Raw genomic sequence first — 18,633 nt, forward strand, 5'->3', positions numbered from 1 at the left:
CGTGGGTGCAGGGTACCAAGGCTTTGGGCCGTCCTCAACTGCTTTCCCAGGCCACAAGCAGGGAGCTGGATAGGAAGTGGGACCGCCGGGATTAGAACTGGCACCCATATGGGATCCCGGTGCGTGCAAGGTGAGGACGTTAACCACTATGCTATTGTGCTGGGCCCTCATGAAAAGAATTTTTACCAAATGCTACATTTATTATTTATTTACCCCAGCCAGTTCAAATTAGGTTAACTTACTGAGCAACCATGTTAAAGGAATCTATTTTAATTTACAGTTCAACTTGTAATTAAGCCTAATTTCATGTAAATGATTTTTGAAAACCAAAAGATACTGTTCAAAATGTCAAGTTGCTTAACCAAGGCATTCTGCTTATTTTATGGAAAGGTAAATTGCAGCCCAAATTCCCACACATCTCGAATTAGTACAGACCAACTTTAAGGGGGTTTCACTGTAAGCACGACTTGCTTCTGCCTGTGCCGTTAGGACAGTCATCCCAGGATAAGATTTACATTTCAATGGGACAGTAATTTTCTTTTAGGCCTTCTGCAGCTAATTTTTCCGAACTTTGTTAAATAACTTCATCTCTTTCCTGTTTAAGGGATTCAAGGACAATGTCTATCGACAGAGAAGGAAGTATTTTGTGGACGTGGCCATGGGTTATAAATAGTAAGTACCTTGTATAACTTTCTTGTCACTGGCTGGTTAGGCAAAGCCCATGCTGTGTTCAACAGATCTGTCTTGACTTTCACTTTGGCGGCAGGCAGACAGGAACAATTTTACACACTCAACCAACTCCGCAGGTTTTAAATGCCGACACTGATGCCTGACACCTGGGTATAATTGTAAACTAATGAGACCTGCGGGCCACGTGCCAAGTACTGCATTTACCCCTGTGCTCGCAGCTTCACAAAGGCAGGGGACCCTTCCTGTACACTTCACAAAGCCTGGAAACTGCTTTCATTTTGCTTTTCACTTGAATGCTGAAAGCACTCATTTAACAGTCGTGCTTTACATGGAAAGGGAAACATCCCAGGAATCGGAGTGGCGTAGAAAACTTAAATCCGATTCCGGAGCAAGGGTGTGATGGAAGCAGAGAGCCTCGCTGGTTGGCAGAGAGCATCAGGCCTGGTGTGGGAGAAGCGACGGCGGCACCTGGGTTACATGTGGTGAGCTGACTTCAGACCCTATTTGGAAAAATGAAGTGAATGTTACATCCCTATTTATCATACTTGCCCTGGAGTAGTTTATAGGCCGTAATGATGCTCTCCTTCTTTTGTCTGGCTTGCGGTCAACCACATGAAGCTCTATGTCAGAGCATAAAGTGAATCCACACCCAGCCAGGGAGACACTGTTTCTTGTTGAGGTTAGCTAAGAATTTTCACTGTCCTGACAAGGGAAATTTGTAATTGGTGAGACTGAAGGATGTTGTATGTGTTATTATCTGTTGTGTTTTTCTTTTTTTTTTCTTTCTTTCACTGTGACACACAGGTGCTCAGAGGCACATCACACGTCACTGTGGGCCAATCATTTGTTCATCCCTGTCTGTCATGAGTGCTTCTCTGCTCTTCGTCTTCTTAAGCCCCATGCACCCTTCCTCCCTTGTCCATGAGGAGTAGAGGTTGAAGCTTGGAACTGGTGGAGGCCTCATACTGTACAGAAAGAACTGGATGGGTTGGAAGCGTTGTAGAATCTGGTTCTGGTTTGGAGGGCAGGGGAGTTCTCATATTCAAAGGGCTTGGCTCTCGGCAGCCCAGTGTTCCAGAGGCTGAGGGAGGCATGAAACTGCCAAAATCATCATTGTACAGTGAGGAACAAGACTCTCAGCTAGTCCATAAACCCTTCCCTGTTGGTATGATGGCAGAGAAAGTAAAATTTTCTGTTTTGTGCCTAGAGTCAAAGCAAATGGTGTTTACCTGAGAAAACCTGGAGGACAGTTTTGAACCCAGAGTCAGAAGGTAGAATGAGAAAGTGCTTAGAACCTGGGGCATTGCTTGGGCTCGAGACTTGGCTCCCTGGCTTCCTAGCTGGGTGATTCACCTCACTGTGCCTCAGTTTCTCCATCTCTGAAGTATGTTTAACAATAGAATCCAGCTAACATGGTTGCTGCAAGGCTTCAGTAAGAGAATGCCCAGGCTGTGCTTAGTAGAAAGAGCCATGGTCACGTGTCAGTCACTACTATCCTTCTCTGCCTCCTTTCTGTAGCCTGTTTTAGCTTCTGGTTGACTTAACTGTTTTCTCTCCTTTCTCTATGTGAGCCTCGCTGTTTATGCTGCTGTCTTAGCAAATCATGTATCTCAAACATCCATTTTGTTGGAAGAACTTTGGTTTCCCACTGAAAAATTGCTTCTTTTCTGATGCTTTTTAGATTGGCCCACATCTTTTCACGTGTAGAAACTACACTAGAGGCAATCCTATCCAATATTTGTGTAGGTGAGGGAGAAGTTGATAAAATACAGATAACAGATCACTGGTTGCCTTGGGTACTGCTTGTCAATGGACAGAGTTGAGGAGGTATCTAACTAGGAGTGGTCAATTCATGGAAACGAGGACCCAGAACTTGGTGAAAAGCAGAGTGTGCAAGTTCCTCAGTGCCCCAAGACTGTCCCTGCTGAGGTTCCTCTGAATGTGATTTTTGAGAATGGGTAGATGTGTGTGTGTGTGTGTGTGAGAGAGAGAGAGAGCGCACACCTGTAAAGTCACTTTCAGGCCCACTGCTACTTGCAGTGGTGCTCAGAGGGTGGGGTATGGACCCTTGTCTCTAGTTTGCCATGGTAAATGAAATTTCTTTCTTTTACAGAAAATAAAGATGTAATTTTCAGTTCAAATAGTTGTACTTCTAGTGCTGATAGCTTTCTGAGTTAAGTGAGGGAAAATGATGTCTATGCAGTAAGTATTTAAGTTAAGTTCATTAAAGTGTGCTTTGGGTTGATTCTCCATATCCAAACTTGGACCCACTTGTCTGAAGAGTAAGAGATTTGAGGTTTTGGGTAAGTTTTAAAACCTCCAACATATGAGAATCCCAGCAAATGGGAGCTGGAGGACGTGCTGGCCAAAGGGTACCATGTTTTAATTAGAAGGAGCACATGGTATCTGGGGTGACAGATATGTTAATATGGCTGATTGAACCATTCTCCATCATATGCACATATCATAGCATCCGATGTACCCCAGACATCTAGAAAACAACTTGCCGATTTTTGATTAAAAAGGCAATTAGGGGATCATTGTGACTTGGAGAGAACATTTCATTTTCCTAATGATAATTAGCTAAGGCTTTGAGCACACTGCAGAGGTGCCAAATACATGGTCAGGCAGATAGAAAAACATGGAGTAAGAATGACTTGGGTTGAAGACAGGAGCAGCAGGATGTGTTTTGAGGTGTCTAAAGGTAAAAAGAAAGAGAAATGGAAACAGAATAATAATACATTGAAACCACAGCCAAGAGGCCCTCTGGGGATTCTTGTTGAATACTGTATTTTCTATGATAGTCTTGAAAGGATAAAGCCGGAGGAAAGAATCAACACAAGCAGAGAAAAATGAAGAAATTCCACTCTATGATGAAAAAACAGCAGGCTCAAAGTCTGCATTACCAGGGAGCCGGGAGAGGAGAGGGGGCGGGAAGCAGCCCACGCTGAGCACCGTCAATAGATGCCACTCTGGCGAGCTTCTGATTGACAGCGTGGTGGAGAAACGTGAGTGATTACCCAGAGGCCCGCAGCGCCCGCGGACAGGCCTGCGCTCAGCTGCCCTAATTGCCACACGAGTAATAGCAGAGGAAGCGTTCGTTAGCACATATGTTTTTAAAAAAAAACACCCGAGAATAAATAACTTGGACCCAGAGGGCCAAAAATCATCCCTGCGGTTACATCCTTCTTCACCCAAAGAACAAATTTGGGTATATACAGGAAAAGAAAGTATCCCATGATTAGATAATGTGATGCGGTGTAGGCTTGGAGTTCAGGGGAAATGGAAGTGCGTGGGGGGCAGATGGCATGTGGAGGGAGAGAAAATGATGACTACCATGTTGGTTGCTGCTAGGGTTGTCTCGAATGATCTGGTTTTCTGTCATTGGCACCTTCATATTTTAACCTCAACATTAATTTGCTGTATTTCTGTGGGTTGTAAAATTGCTTAAAAAAAAAGTAGTACAGTTTTTTCCCCCCAATTGATTAGAAATAAACATTTTTCCCCTTTGGGGGCTGTTATAATGATTATTTCTCAACCCTTGCATGCATATTTAATTTAATTATATTTTGTTGGGGGTGGTGGAAGTTATTTCAGTCCATCTTCTGTTAGAAAGAGGCCCCAAGCTCTGGCTTTAATTATGCCGCACTTGTTTGTTTGACTTGATTTTGAACATCACAATGATTTTGCTATGAATGCTCTAAAGTAGCACATGAACATTATGTTAGTGGGGGCTGCTTCCTCTCTACCGCTTAGGTTTACATATATGGAATTTAAATATAAATCAGTAAATGCCAAAGTCAGTAGGCAGAGTAAGAAAGAGAATTTCAACATGTCAGAATTTGTTACCTAGATTAGGGTTGGGAAATCCCTCCATTTGCCAAGAAAACACACCTGATTTAAAATTCAGGGGTCCGAATGATTACTTAACATTTCTCAGCCTCAACTTTATCCCTGTAAAATAGACTAAAAATCTTCTCTCCTTCCCAGAAAATATTTTAAGGATTAAATGAGATGAGTAGAGAATTGCTAGGCAATATATTTTATTGTCTTGATGAACATAATTAGTAAAGAGTGCAACTGTAAACCAAATGTATTATAAAAACAGGAGGGGGGAGTAGGGAAGCAGAAAGAGAAAGAGAGAGAGAAATAAAGAGAAACAAACACTTCTACTTGCTGGTTCATTCTCCAAATAACAGCAATTGATGGAGCCAGGCCAAAGTTGGGAACTCAGTTGAGGTCACATGCGACTGGGAGGGACTCAAGCACCTAGAGACCACAGGTGCCTTCCAGGGAACATGTCAGCAAGAAGCTGAGGCTAGGAGCCCAGCAGAGGGTGGGATCCAGGTACTCTGAGAAGAAACAGATGCTTTAACTGGTAGGCAAGCATCTTCCCCTAATCGAATACCCCAGTGTGTGGAGTTTACTCAGAGTTCTGACCAATTTGGATGAACTTGGTTATTTTCCACCCTGTTTCTCTCATTTTTTTTCTAGGTTAACTTTTTGGTTTTAAAGTTATCTTTTAAATTAACATGTAAAGTTATGTACATTTATGGAGTACAGTGTGATATTTCAATTCAGGCGTGTAATATTTACAAATCAAGGTAATTGGCATTTCCATTTCCTTATTGAGTTTTCAAGTGACTCTCTTCTAGGATGGTGTGAACAAAGTTGCCCCATGCTGTTGAATGACAAAATTCCTATTCCAATCTAAGTGTATTTTGATACTTGTTATAAGCATCTTGTATCTATCCTTTCCCATTCGATTTCTAACTTCTCATAATGATTTATTCTTTCCCACTTTTTTTTTATGCTCCACAGCTGAAAGAGATAATTGCTTTCCTGAGTCTAACTTGTTTCACTTCACATGTGTTCTAGTTCTATTTATTTTGTTGCAGATTGTAGAACTTCATTCTATTTTGTCAGTGTTCACCGTATTTTCTTTATCTGTTCATCCACTTATGACTCACTTAGGCTTCAGTGTCTGCTTATTAAGAATAGTTCTGAAATAAACATGGAAGTGCAGGCACTTTCATATGCTGATTTCTTTTAAAAATTTTATTTTTTATTTGAAAGGCAGATTATACAAAGAGATAAGAGGAGAGAAAAAGCCTTCCATCCACAGCCAGAGCTGATCTGATCTGAAGCTGTAGGCCTGGAGTTTCTTCTGGGTCTCTCACATGGTGGGTGCAAGGTCCTAGTGCCTTGGGCCATCCTCCACTGCTTTCTCTGACTATAAGCAGAGAGCTGAATCAGAAATGGAGCAGCTGAGTCTCGAACTGGCTCCCATCTGGGATGCTGGTGCCACAGAGTGGAGGATTAGCATGCTGCACCACTTGCTGGCACCTCAGCTGCTGATTTCATTCTCTTGGATACATACTTAGAAAGCGGATTGCTGGTCACACTGGTAGACCTAGTTTTAAACCAGCACGGTTGAAGAGTTCCCTTTTCTCTGTGTTCTCACTGCAGTTATTACTCTTACTTGCTTAATAACAGTCCATCTACCAGGGAACAGAGTATCTTTGTAGTTTTCCATTTCCCTTACAAATAGGGATGGGGGAACATTTTTATACTCTTGTTGGCCATTTGTTGATCTCTGAGAAATATCTGTTCAGGGCATTTGCTCACATTAAAAAATATTTATTTTCTTGAAAGACAGAGAACCATAGAGAGCATCCAGGTTTGGGCTAGTCTTAAGCTGGGATCCAGGAACTCAATCCTGCTCTTCTCTGTGGGTGTCAGGTGCCCACTCTGTGTCAGGTGCCCAAGCACTGGATTCATGCATCTTCTGTTGCCTTCCTCGGTATTTTATCTGCAGACTGGCTCAGTAGTAGAGCAGCTGGGACTTGAAAAAGTTCTCAGGTATGGGATACCAGTGTTACATGTGGCAGCTTAGTTTGCTGAACCACACATCAGCCCCATTTGCTCACTGTACAACTGGAGTGTCTGCTTTTTTAAATTTTAAATATAGTTACACACACTCTCTCTCTCACACACACACACACACACACACACACACATATCACTGATTCACTCCTCAAAGAGCCACTACAACCAGGACTGGGCTAGGCTGAAGCCAGAAGCTAGGAACTCCATCTGGGCTTCCTGCATGAGTTGGAGGATCCCAAACCGTGGGGCCATCTTCCACTGCTTTCCCAAGCACATTAGGAGAGAGCTGCATCAGAAGTAGAACAGCTGGGGCTCCAACCGGCCCCATAAGGGATGCCAGCATTGCAGGCAGTTGCTTAATGTGCTGTGCAACAATACCAGAGGTTTTGGTTTTGTTTCTGTTTTTAGTTCTTTATGTATTCTGGACATTAATCCACTGTCAGATGAACAGTTTGCAGGTATTTTTCCTGTTCTGCAGGTTGTCACTTCCTTCTGTTGATTGTTTCCTTTGCTGTGCAGAAGCTTTTCAGGTTTGATTTATTTGTTGCCCATGCCTTTGAAAAGTCATTATAAACACTGATCTCTTGAAGTGTTTACTCTGTTTTCTTCTACTAGTTCCAGCTTTTGTGTGTATGTCTTTGATTCATTTCAAGTTTATTTTTGAATACAGTGACAGGTAGGAGTCTTCTGTTTATAGACTCAAATAGTTGTTTGCTTGGGGCTTCACTTTCTGGGGTGAATCCCAACTTTACTATTTACCAGCTGAGTGATCTAGGAAAGCAATTACGGTCTGTTATCAATTGTGTTACATGTACATAAGATTGTCATGAGGATTTAATGAGCTAACATTCTAACAACACTTATAGCATTATGTAGGAGTGATACCTGTAAGTATTTGCTTACATTGTTTTTTCCTCTTGATCTCTATTTTTATCTAACTTCCTGGTTCACACCTCCATATTGTCATTTTTTCAGCACCCTTCTTTACTCTCCTTGGTAAGGCTGGCTTTAGAGTCTGATATATCTATTTTAAAAAGATTATTTTTTTATTTGAAAGGCAGATTTTACAGAGAGACTGAAGTTTTCTCTCTGCTGGTTCATTCTCCAAATGGTTGCCATGACCGGAGCTGAGCTGATCCAAAGCCAGGATCCAGGAGCTTGCTCTGTGTCTCCCTGATGGGTACAGGGCCCCAAGACCTTGGGCCATCCTCTGCTGGTTTCCCAGGCCATTAATAGAGAAGGATTGAAAGTGGAACAGCTGGGACTTAAACCGGTGTCCATATGGGATGCCAGTATCATTGGGTGGAGGAGTAGCCTGTTGCGCTGCTGACCCCTGGTTTATGTCTTACTTCCATACTGACATAACTATTTACTGCTCCAAAAATAGCAACTTAAAACAACATATGTTTAACTGTTTTATCCTTTCTGTTAGGAATTATAGTGGTGAAGCTGAATGGTCTTGGGTCAGGAGGGAAGTGCTGGCCAGGAAAGCAGTCATCTGAAGGGTTGACTGCACTTGCAGGATCTGCTTCTTCTGTGGTAACTCCAGGGCTGATGGCAGGAAAGAGGCCTCAATTTCTTGCAGCCTGGCCCCTTCACTGTGCTTAAGTATTACTAAAATATCCCTAGAATATTACCCTGAATCAAATGATGAAAAGGATACATGAGAGAGATAGAGGGAGGGAGACAGAATTCATCATGTTGTTTATAACTTAGCCTTAAGTGACACACCATTACTCTTGCTATAGTCTGTGGTTTCACATGTCAACACTAACACAATATGGGAGGGGATCAAACATGAGCATGCATACCAAGTAATAAGGTTCTCTGGGGACTAGCTTGGAGGTTTTCTTATCATACACCTTTAACGTGTGGTCCATTTCAAGACCTTCCTTAACTGGTCTACATGGTTGGAGCTGATGTGTTATCACAACATGGTAACAGGATAAATCCTGGTGGAATCAGAGGTATCACAGGGCCACAGAACTTGTTGTAAAATGTAAATACTTTGGAGCTGGATTTGAGTTCTTATTCTGCCACTTGCAAACGCTGTGGCAATGCACCATGCCAATGTAAGTCTAATGTCTTCTTCGCATGGTGGGAGGGTTAGCAATGATCACAGCGACAAGGAGATGTCAAGAGGTATTAATATTAACATACATTAAGTAGCTAATGATTCTGTGATTCCAGGCAGTCAGTTTTCAAGGTCATTTAAAGTGAGTGAAGAACTTTAAAGGGGACTCTGAAGTGATTCAGGCTCTGTGGTGGGCTGGTTTATAGAAGATTTTTTTTTTTAGTGTGTATATGTGTGTGTGTGTGTGTGTGTGAGAGAGAGAGACAGACAGACAGAGACCTATCAGTGTCAAAACATCATGCGTGCAGTTTGTAGTTTGTTTCAATCTGGAAGATTGACTTGGTCAAAAGTCTCCAGATGAGCGAGTTTCAGGCAGAATACAAAGGAAAGGCCACTTTGTGATTGGGTTATTTGGACTCACTTGTGAGTGACTGATGGTGGCAGAAACGTCCATTACTGGGGCGGGCATATGCCACAGGGGTTGAGACACCACTTGGGATGTCTGCATCTGAAATCCAAATATCGAGTTTTGAATATTTACTCTGCTTCAATTTGGAGTTTCCTGCTCAAGCAGCTGGTGCTGGCCAAGTAGTTGGGTCCCTGCCACTCACATGGGAAGCCTGGCTTGAGTCCTTAGCTCTTGTCTTCTCTCTAGTCCAGCCCCAGCTATTATGGACATGTGGGGAGTAAAGTAACAGATGAAAGATTTCTGTTAGTGTCTCTCAAATTTAAAAAATGAACATGTATTTTGAAAGCGTGCATCATAAATAGACCTTAGTTCACATCTTCAGGCAGCTTTATTCCTTTTCTTAAATTCTCACCATTTTTTTTTTTCTGGGCACTGTGTTAAAATTGTCCATTTTATGCTATGTAACTTCACAATGAGTCTTTGAAGCAAGCGTTATATACCTTTTTGAAGGTGAGAAAATTCAGCTTCAGAGAAATTAATAAATTTGTTGCAAGTGACACAGTCAGCTGTGTGAATGAACATAGCTGCTGTTGCTTCCAGTCCATCAAGATGGGGCAGTAAGCTGAAAAGTAGAAATAAAGCAAATTTGTGCTGTGCTAGGTCATTTCCTAGGTAAGCAGAATAGTTTCTAAGTGAGGTTACTTTCAGTAATTTTATGTGAAACTCACTGTCTTTCTCTGCTTCAGAAGCCTTTCCCTGTGGCAACTTCCAAGTCACACAGAATGTTCTGTGTGCCAATTGAACATCACAGTAACAGACCTAAATGATTTAGCATGCTTAGAAGTTACTTTCTTTACAGAATTCTTAGCACATTCAGATGCACAGTTCATGGAAGTACTTAATATGCTTAAGGTTTCATAGTAGCATTCTCCAGGCCGTCCTGCTCAATGTCAAGGTTGTGGAACCTCTCAGAGATGGTTGGGAACATCAGCCATTCTAGAGCATGGCGGAACTGTGTCCTAATCTTATGTGGTGCCTTTCTTCTGCTCTTCCTGGTCCCACACTGTTCTCACCTGAAGCCTGATCCTCACGGGCTATAGGATGAATGGAAATAAACACAGCTGGGCTGACGCTTGAAAGCCAACCACCAGGGATTTGTCACTCTGGTTTGCAGCAGTTGGTAGCCTATTTATTTCTTGATTTTCTGATTTATAAAATTGCACCCTCTGTGATTCATTTGCTCTGAGTATAAGTACACAGCTAAACAGAAATCCTAAAACAAACAATACAGCCCCAAATGGAGATTAGCATATTTGAAAAGTGCAATCACCGGCCCAGCGGGCACTTTCAGTTTGGATGAGTTTGTGAATACTCTACTGTCCTATCAGCGAGAGTTTTCTTTTTTAACAGGAAGTGATAGTGATGCTGAATCTAACCTCCTCGCCATATCAAAGCAGGAAAAGGACTTTTTTTCTGGCTAATCTCTTTTCCCCACGCACACTTGCTAAATATTATAGGATGTGAGATGTCAGGTGTTTGGATACATAACTGTGGAATGGATGTGCCTTGGAATTAAAAAAAGAAAAAAAAAAAGCTGAAGTCTTGCTCTTCTAGAGCTCCTCTGAGTTCTCTCTCACTGGATGACTCATCAGGAGCCAGCTGAACTCCTCAAGGATGCTCAGAGACAAGGGAGCAAGGTTTCCAGACCTTCATTTGAGCTCTTTTCTTTGCCCGTGGCCTTTCACTTCTCAGCGTTTAGTTCTGTGCATACTGGAGTTTCCTCGGCTTATAAACAGCTCTTACAATTTGGCTTCGTATTGTGTTTCAGGTGGAAAATTACGGATACTGAATTTTTACTAAGATGGATTTACAGTTGTTGCAACCTGCAGAAAAATAACTGGGGTGCCTCCACCTTTCCACCTTTGCACAAATTTTACTTGACCTTAGTATTTCTCATTTCATGTGTGAAGAGGCGTGATTTATGGATCCTACTTAGTTTCAGAGTGCAACTTCAAGGAATACATTACTAAAAGAAGGCCCGAGGATCACATTACCTGTTTTAAGATAGGTGAATCTTAATTGGAAACATAGCAAATAGAAGATGAGAAAGAATGGAAGAGAAAGTTATACTTGACTGAGGGTTGAAAATTTTTATTATTTTTTATCTCAAATAGAATTTACTCCTTCAGTTTCATTGGCAGACAGTCAAGTTGATGGATTGTGGACTCTCCTGTGATGTGGAATCCTATTTTCATTTTTTCCCTCTTTCCTGGCTTTTTGAGAGGAGACAACTTAGAAAGCAAATATGTTTTCTCCCCGAGTGAGCTAATTTTATCCTTTTCCATTGTCCTCCATTGATTTGCTTTCTCAGGTTTTGAGTGAAACTGAGATGTATGTGGCTGTTTGGGTACTTTGTGGCTCCTGCATAAACACCAGTTGTTGATGCTTTAATTTCTCTGAAATGGAGCGGTAAATTGAAAAGTAGAACAAAACTAAATGTTTGTAGTGCTGGGGTCATTTCCCAGATGACTAGACTCATTTCAGAGCAAGGTAGCAAGGTCACATTAGGGATTCTGGAGTGCCTTGCTTGAGAATCTACATATTTTTCTTTGCTCATGAGGTCCCCACCTTCTTCTCTCTCAGTAATCTGTGTTGCCATTTTCATTGGTTATAGGTGATAGTGCATATAGGCTGGAAACAAATGCAATGACGTTAAATGACCTGAGCTTTTAAAAAGTTATTTTCCTCATTACCAAATTCTTAGCATATTTGAACTGCACAGTTCTTATAAGTATTTAGAAGATTTTAGGCTTTACAGACAGAATGATTTTCATGCCAACTGTTTCTGCCTACCTGAAGTTCAGCTGGATGGCTAAAAGGAAGGGAGCCTGGGAGTTGCAAAGAAAGACAAAAGGGAGAATTGATTTGGAACAAAGTTTCTCCTTTTTATTTTTTAAAGGCTTGTTGGGCTTTTTAGGTGTGCATGAATGCCTCAGTAGGATGTTGTCTGATTATAGCATGGCTCCCACAGCTGTGGAAAATGTTAACACAGTAAGACCCGTATGACTTACTGACAAGGGCAGCGGCTGCACCAAATTCTGACACGTTCCACATGGAAAGAGGTATGGGTATTTTTACTTTAAAATTATTTCCACGAACATGAAGGATTTAAATTACTACTACAAGTCCTGAGAGGTGAATGGGTTTATATGGAACAGTGCCATTTTGTCATCTCCTGACCTATTTTTAACCCTGCAGGAAAGTGATGAGATTTTATTCATTTTGCATTCCTGGAGGAAGGGAATTAGCAGTACTGAGTCCTACCTAGGGCCTGGGTGCTTTACTGATGGCCTCAGTCAGTTTTTTGAAATAATGTTGTGTCCCTATGCTTCCATTGAGGAATCAGGGGCTAAGCCTGGAAGCCGAGTGCACACTAAATACTCGATTCCTGTGTGGACTGTCAGAGTAGCATCTCTGGAGTCGGCCTTTCTAGGTTTGAGGTACCACCTTGCCACAGTCACTCATCTTGGACAGATGACTGTAAACCTGTTTCCTCAACACTAACACAGGAATACTACTTACTTAATCATCAAATAAAATGCGTCTTATAAAATATAATCAGTGCAATGAGATATTGCTGTTGTTGCAGTTCAGTAGATGGATGAACTGGTATAGGACCACGAGCTGTAGTGTAATTGTGTTTTTTTTAACATTTATTTATTTTTATCGGGAAGGCAGATTTGTAGAGAGGAGGAGAGACAGAGAGAAAGATCTTACATTTGCTGGTTCACTCCCCACATGTCTGCAGTGGTCAGAGCTGAGCTGATCTGAAGCCAGGAGCCTCCTCTTGGTCTTCTTCTATGTGAGTGTAGGGTTCCAAAGCTTTGGACCATTCTCTGAAGCACGTGGTTTGCAGTATTGAGTCCTTGTTCATCAAGGTACAAGAGCTATCAGTTTAAAACTATTGGAAACTTTGGATTTGGGTTTCTTCATCCTGGTGACTTGAGTTAATTGGATGCCATTGATTGCGGACAATGTTGGCTCTTTTTTTCCACTGACATTTTTAGTTCAAGCTCCTGTGTATGTTAACCATGCACAGAATGATGGATGTTAGATTTGCTATTGCTGTTGATATTTAATTTCATGGTAATTTTTGCAGATGAAAATCGCTTTTCTGGAATGTGAGAAGGCTTTCTCTAAGGTGAGAAAATGGTGAGAAGTCCTATCCTGTGGTGCACAAGACAAATAAAAACAAATAATTTCCAGGAGTTAAATCTCCACTCTCCCTGAGGCTCCTTAGGTGAAGTAGTTTATTTTCATTATGTCTCTTGTAAAGGCAGCACCAATATTAACAATGTGAACAAAACATAGTAACATTTTTGTTTGCTCCCATCTGAAAATTCCTTAGGGCCCATAGAGTCATTTATGAAAATTCATGTGCAAAAACTCATTTGCAAAAGCAAATAAAATATGTGATCATAAATGCTCTTCACCTTACTGGCCTAGGGGACTTGCTGTGCTTTCACATTACTTTCTGGTGTGGCCTAGGGAACTTTCTGTGCTTTCATGTTACAGTCTTGGGCCTGATCCCTCTTGAGCCCTCATCAAGCCATGTACATCAGAGGACTGGACTGTTCGCTAAAGTATTCTTGATGTAACTCAGGCGGTAGTTCAACTGTTGGCCTTGATTTGAGTTTTTTTTTTTAAGTTGAGGAAGTGTAGATGTTGAACCTTGTGGTCTTGTGGTCTTGAAAGTATCTCTGGAAGATCATTAGGATGCCTAGCCAAGGAAAAGTTTGGACTTTTATGTCCCTTTGGGCTTCTACATGCTACTTTTTTGTTTTTCCTGGTGGAAATGTTTGGCTGCAGTTGCAACTGGGTGACAACGATGGGATGGGGACCAGGAAATCTGAGTTGTGAAACTTCGAAAATAGGAAGTTATACTTGTAAAATACAGAATGCATGGGGATCCTTGGAAGCTACCAGATAAGTTATTAAAATTCCAAGTATTTGGAGTATCTTATCCCATAGCAATTTTCATGTATGGAGCCAAGATGAGGGAAGACAAAGATAACCAGAAGACTTTCTGATTCACACTAAATGTTCTCGAAATTTAAATTTATGGCCTCTTTTAGTGTGATTAGTTGATTCGTACAATCAACACACATTATTTCGTGAGCACCAATAACTAAGGTTCCATTCTGAGTGACAGAGTCCTACCTTTGAGAAGAGTATATTCTAACAGAAGGGTGTGTTTAGCAAAGTATTCTTTCGCCTCTTGTTTTTCTCCCTGGCTAGTACTGACATGTTACCATAAAGTTACTGAGTATCTTTTGTGATTTAACTTGAGAAGTATGATTTTGCATATGCACAGGGTATAGACTTATACCTTCTGAAAATTGTTAGAGAAAGTGACATTTTCTTTTGGGTTAAACCTTCAAGGATTCCAGCCATTCCATTTAGGATATTTTTCTCTTTGGGGGGCAAAGTTTTCTCACACGGCAGAGGCACAGGTAATCTTGCTCAACATTCAAGTTCTCTGGAGATCCCATCATCCAAGAGACACGAATTCACGAATCACTATACTGATTGATGGTCGTTGCTTACAGGTGAGAGCCATCGTGTGCTGATTGATACACCAGTGTATCACAAGCGTGGGCAGGGTAGCAAACACTTGCTAACAATAGTAGATTCTGTGTATGGTAATTATTTTCTTTTAAAGTTTTATTTAATCAAAGTAAAAGTTATTCTTAGAATACTTTTAAAAAATGACAACCTCGTTTTTTAAAATTCTTAGATGCTTCGTTGGCTATGAAGAAAAGGGGATAACAAATAAGTCCCTGGACATCATGCAGGATTCAGGATATGCTCACGGAAGAGTGCAGGGTGTGCACTTCTTAAATCAAGAAGGAACAAAGCTAGAGACCGCTAGCCTTGATGTTCCTATAATCTTTCTTCAAAGATCTGTAAGCCCTTGGAGGAACTGCCGATCACTAATGAGCTGCAAAGTTGATGGGTTTCACATTTCATGTTTTCATTTTCTTTCTCCAACACTCAGGTGGAGATGTTAATCAAGAAGCTCCTAAGGTAGGGAAGGAGGGAAGTGATGAGACACAAATGAGAAGGACAGTCTTTTCCAGGTAGATGAACAGCACTTGAATAGGCAGGACAACTCCTGCCCTGAGGAACGGATAATGAAATAATAAAACAGAATGTGTTCACTTCTGTTTCTTTGTCACCCATTCGCTGTTTAGGTTGTGCTCTGTTTGGTTTTTGTTACTGAAAAAGTCCAACTGTTTTCAAAGAACACAACTCGTGTTCTTTGCCCATCTTACTATCCATTGCAGCCTGTCACATCTTCCTCCACTCTTTAAGTGATTTGCTTCCCACAAGGGAGTTCCTTTGAAGATAACCCAAGCACGGAAGCCGCATTTCACATTCTGAAATCCGGCAGCAAGGACTCCAGGAGGCAGCCAGGTAGTACCATAAACAAGCAGTTTCTAATTCGCTTAAATAGAAAAATAGTTGGTTGTTGGACCTACTGGAGCAGAATATCATACAGTTAACTAAAATGACAGCATTGTTGCTCATTCATCTGCCTGTAGAAAGCACTCCTACCATTTTAGTCCTGGCAGGATGTGTCTCTCTGGGTTTCTGTGTCCAAAAGTGTTTATGAAAGAATATGGCTCTAACAAGCTCTGGTCTTGCACAGAATCATGGCCTGTCCCTGCCCCCAGTTAGATGGGTCGATGTGCTTCCCACTCTCTATTCTTCTGTGGGGAAAACAGCGTTTTTCAGTTGTATAGACCAATGCCTCCCACGGCCTTCAGCATTTCCAAGGTTCTTAGCACAATGTGAGTAATGGAATCCACCGGGGACTCTTGTCCATTGTCAATATAAATCCACAGGGTGACCATTTCTGTCCCTTTCAGTAGTGTCCTCACTGAACAGGTTCCCTGTCTGTCCTGATAAAGCTTGTATGTGCCATACTTTGACAGAAGGGGACAATCTGCAGCGAATGGAAACTGCCTCCAGCAACATCTGTCTTTCTCCAGTGAAGTAGGAATCTGAAAAATAATTTTGGTGCTGGTTGAGAATTCTGGAATTCCAATTCATTCCGTATCTGTGCAGCAGACTTCCAGCTATGCACTTAAATATTTGCCCATAGTCAGTCAATTGAGCAGTAGTATAAGGGTTTATGCCAACAGAAAATGGTCCTTTTTTCTCACTCTGCTTTCAGCTGTTTTGTGCTGAATCCCTCTTTCCTGCTGGGAAGCAAGTTCCCTAACAACATCTCATTTCCTGTTTTTCTCAATTGTAGGTGTAGTCTCACTTGGACATTTAAGATCTAGTCTTGTTCATTTTAGAAAAGATTAACCTAAACTTCATTCAAATAGGACCTCCCCACAGTCATTTGGATTGTATGTGCCTGTTTTGGTTTTTTTGGGGGGTGGGGAAGAGGTGTAGCTGGAGGGGGATAGGAGGATTGCTCTTGTTTTGAGGCTCTTTTCCTTCCTTCTTTCATGATCTCATTCCTCTAGAGCTGTGGGCTGCCATGTGGGTGAGTGGGCCAAGGTCCTTTAACATGATGGCTGGGACAGCATTGATGAGCAGTGCTTCTGCTCGAGTGTTGTCTGCAGAAATGCTGTTCTCTGTCCAGTGTTATGCCTACCATTCTTGGACACGGTCGCTCCCTTCAATTCTACCCCTGTAGAAATATGTCCTGCCACTCTTTGGCTTTGTTGGTTGGCAAACCCTCTACCTCTGCTCTGGGTTGGGCACATCATGGCTGGGGTAGCCCTGCTGCTTCGTGAGGAATGATGCAAACTACTGCGGTCGTCTTCCTCCTGAGAACTAAACAAAGCTTGATGGAATGGATCTTCTCCATCTTCCTCCCTGGCACACTCTATCCATTCCCGCAGAATTCATATGAACTTCAATTTCCAAGGTCTCCCACCAAAAATCATTTTTCCCTCATGGTGCTTCACATTCCTTGGCTTTCAGCTTTTCTCCAAGGACTATCCCTCCCCTACTCTACTCTGGAAGTAACACCCAGAAGGGATTCTGCTCTTGATGTTGGGATAGGTGAGACCAGATCCTCTTTGTGCAGGTATCTGCAGTTCCTGAAATGGCTTGTCTTCTTGATGTGTTGCAAATAAGACCTTCTCATTTTCCTATAACACTGCCTCCCACTGTGCTGAAGATGTCTCCTGATGTGTCCAGTTGCACGTTACATCAGTCATGAACCCAAAGAGTAGGACAGTTAGTTACTCAGGCAGGGCAGACATGCAGAAACAAGTGAGAGTTTGTGAGGCCATTGGTCCCTATTGCCAGGATTGCAAAGCTAGGAATTCATTATGAAGTACCAGATTTGTCTACCTCTCTGTTCCTTCCCTATTTTATCCTTGTTCGCTTTCTGTACCTGCTTTGTTCAGCATCACTGTGAAAAGCTGTATGTTTGCTCACCAGTAGTGGGAGGGGGGAGATGTTTGCACTAGGAATTCTGTTCAAATGGCTTCTCAATATTTCATTCATCATTTCAGCCTCATCACTCTCCCATCTTCTGATTATGCACAGCCTTTCATAGCTTTATTTGGCTTTACTCAGATTGATTGAGCTGATTTTCTTGGAACCAGAGTCAGAGCATTTATTTATGTACTTACATCCTTTTTATTTTTATTTTTCCTGGTCAAGTTTTCATTCTGAATCAATCAAAGATGCTAGATATTATCAGCCTTGATCATCCCTGCAAATATTTGCCAGGTTGTAATGTGTTATTTGCTATCAACAGCCAAATTTAAACAAGGTTAATCTTGTTCTAATTTGGTCTTGATACCCAAAGAAAGCACACATTAATTTCTGATTCTTTTCAGTATGTGCTACTCCCACATCTCTAATGTACTGCATACGTATAAATATATATGTCTGGAAAGCTGCAGAGATGGTCTGACCAGCAAGTCTCTGTTTAAAATTGTGCCTCCTTTATGAAGCTCCCTCTGCCCACTGCAGTCCAGGGAAGCTTCCCAGTATTCTAAAATGTCCTCAGAACACTATTGTTTGTGGGTCAGATCAAGAGAGTTTTATCAGTATACAACTGTCCATTTGTTTACATATTGTCCGTGGATGTGTTTGAAAATCGTGTGGCAACTGACTAGCTGTAACAAAGACAGTATGACCTACAAGCCTACAATGTTTCCTTTCTGGCCCTCTCTGGGATGTATTTGTTGACCTGCATCCCACAGTAGGAGGATTAAATGTGTGGGCCTTTCAGCTTGATCTGCTGTTTGTGGTTTGCAAAATTCTCACTTTCTATTCGCCATGTCTCATAGTTTTCCCCCAACATTTGGGGTATGCAATCAAAAAGATCAAAATTAGATTGAATTGAGTCTGGACAGGGGCATTTTAAAAAAATATTTTACATATAAGCATATATATTTAAAAAATATATGTGAGGCAGAAGTCCAAGTACTTGGGCTGTCTTTTGCTGCTTTTTTTCATGTGCATTAGCAGGGAGCTAAATAGGAAGCAGAACAGCCAGGACTGGAACTGGTCCTTCGATATATGTTGGAGT

General features: G+C 41.6%; 1 protein-coding gene across 1 annotated transcript in view; it reads left to right on the forward strand.

Annotated features, from left to right (window-relative positions):
* Positions 1–18,633, forward strand: part of TPH2 (tryptophan hydroxylase 2) — a 101,181-nt gene that overhangs the window by 12,431 nt on the left and 70,117 nt on the right. The window contains exon 5 of the mRNA XM_004583039.2: positions 605–672. Within this exon, the coding sequence (XP_004583096.1) occupies positions 605–672 (68 nt within the window). The remainder of the gene's footprint in view (positions 1–604; positions 673–18,633) is intronic.

This window comes from Ochotona princeps, chromosome 15 (genome assembly GCF_030435755.1).
Source record: "Ochotona princeps isolate mOchPri1 chromosome 15, mOchPri1.hap1, whole genome shotgun sequence".
Classification (NCBI taxonomy): domain Eukaryota; kingdom Metazoa; phylum Chordata; class Mammalia; order Lagomorpha; family Ochotonidae; genus Ochotona; species Ochotona princeps.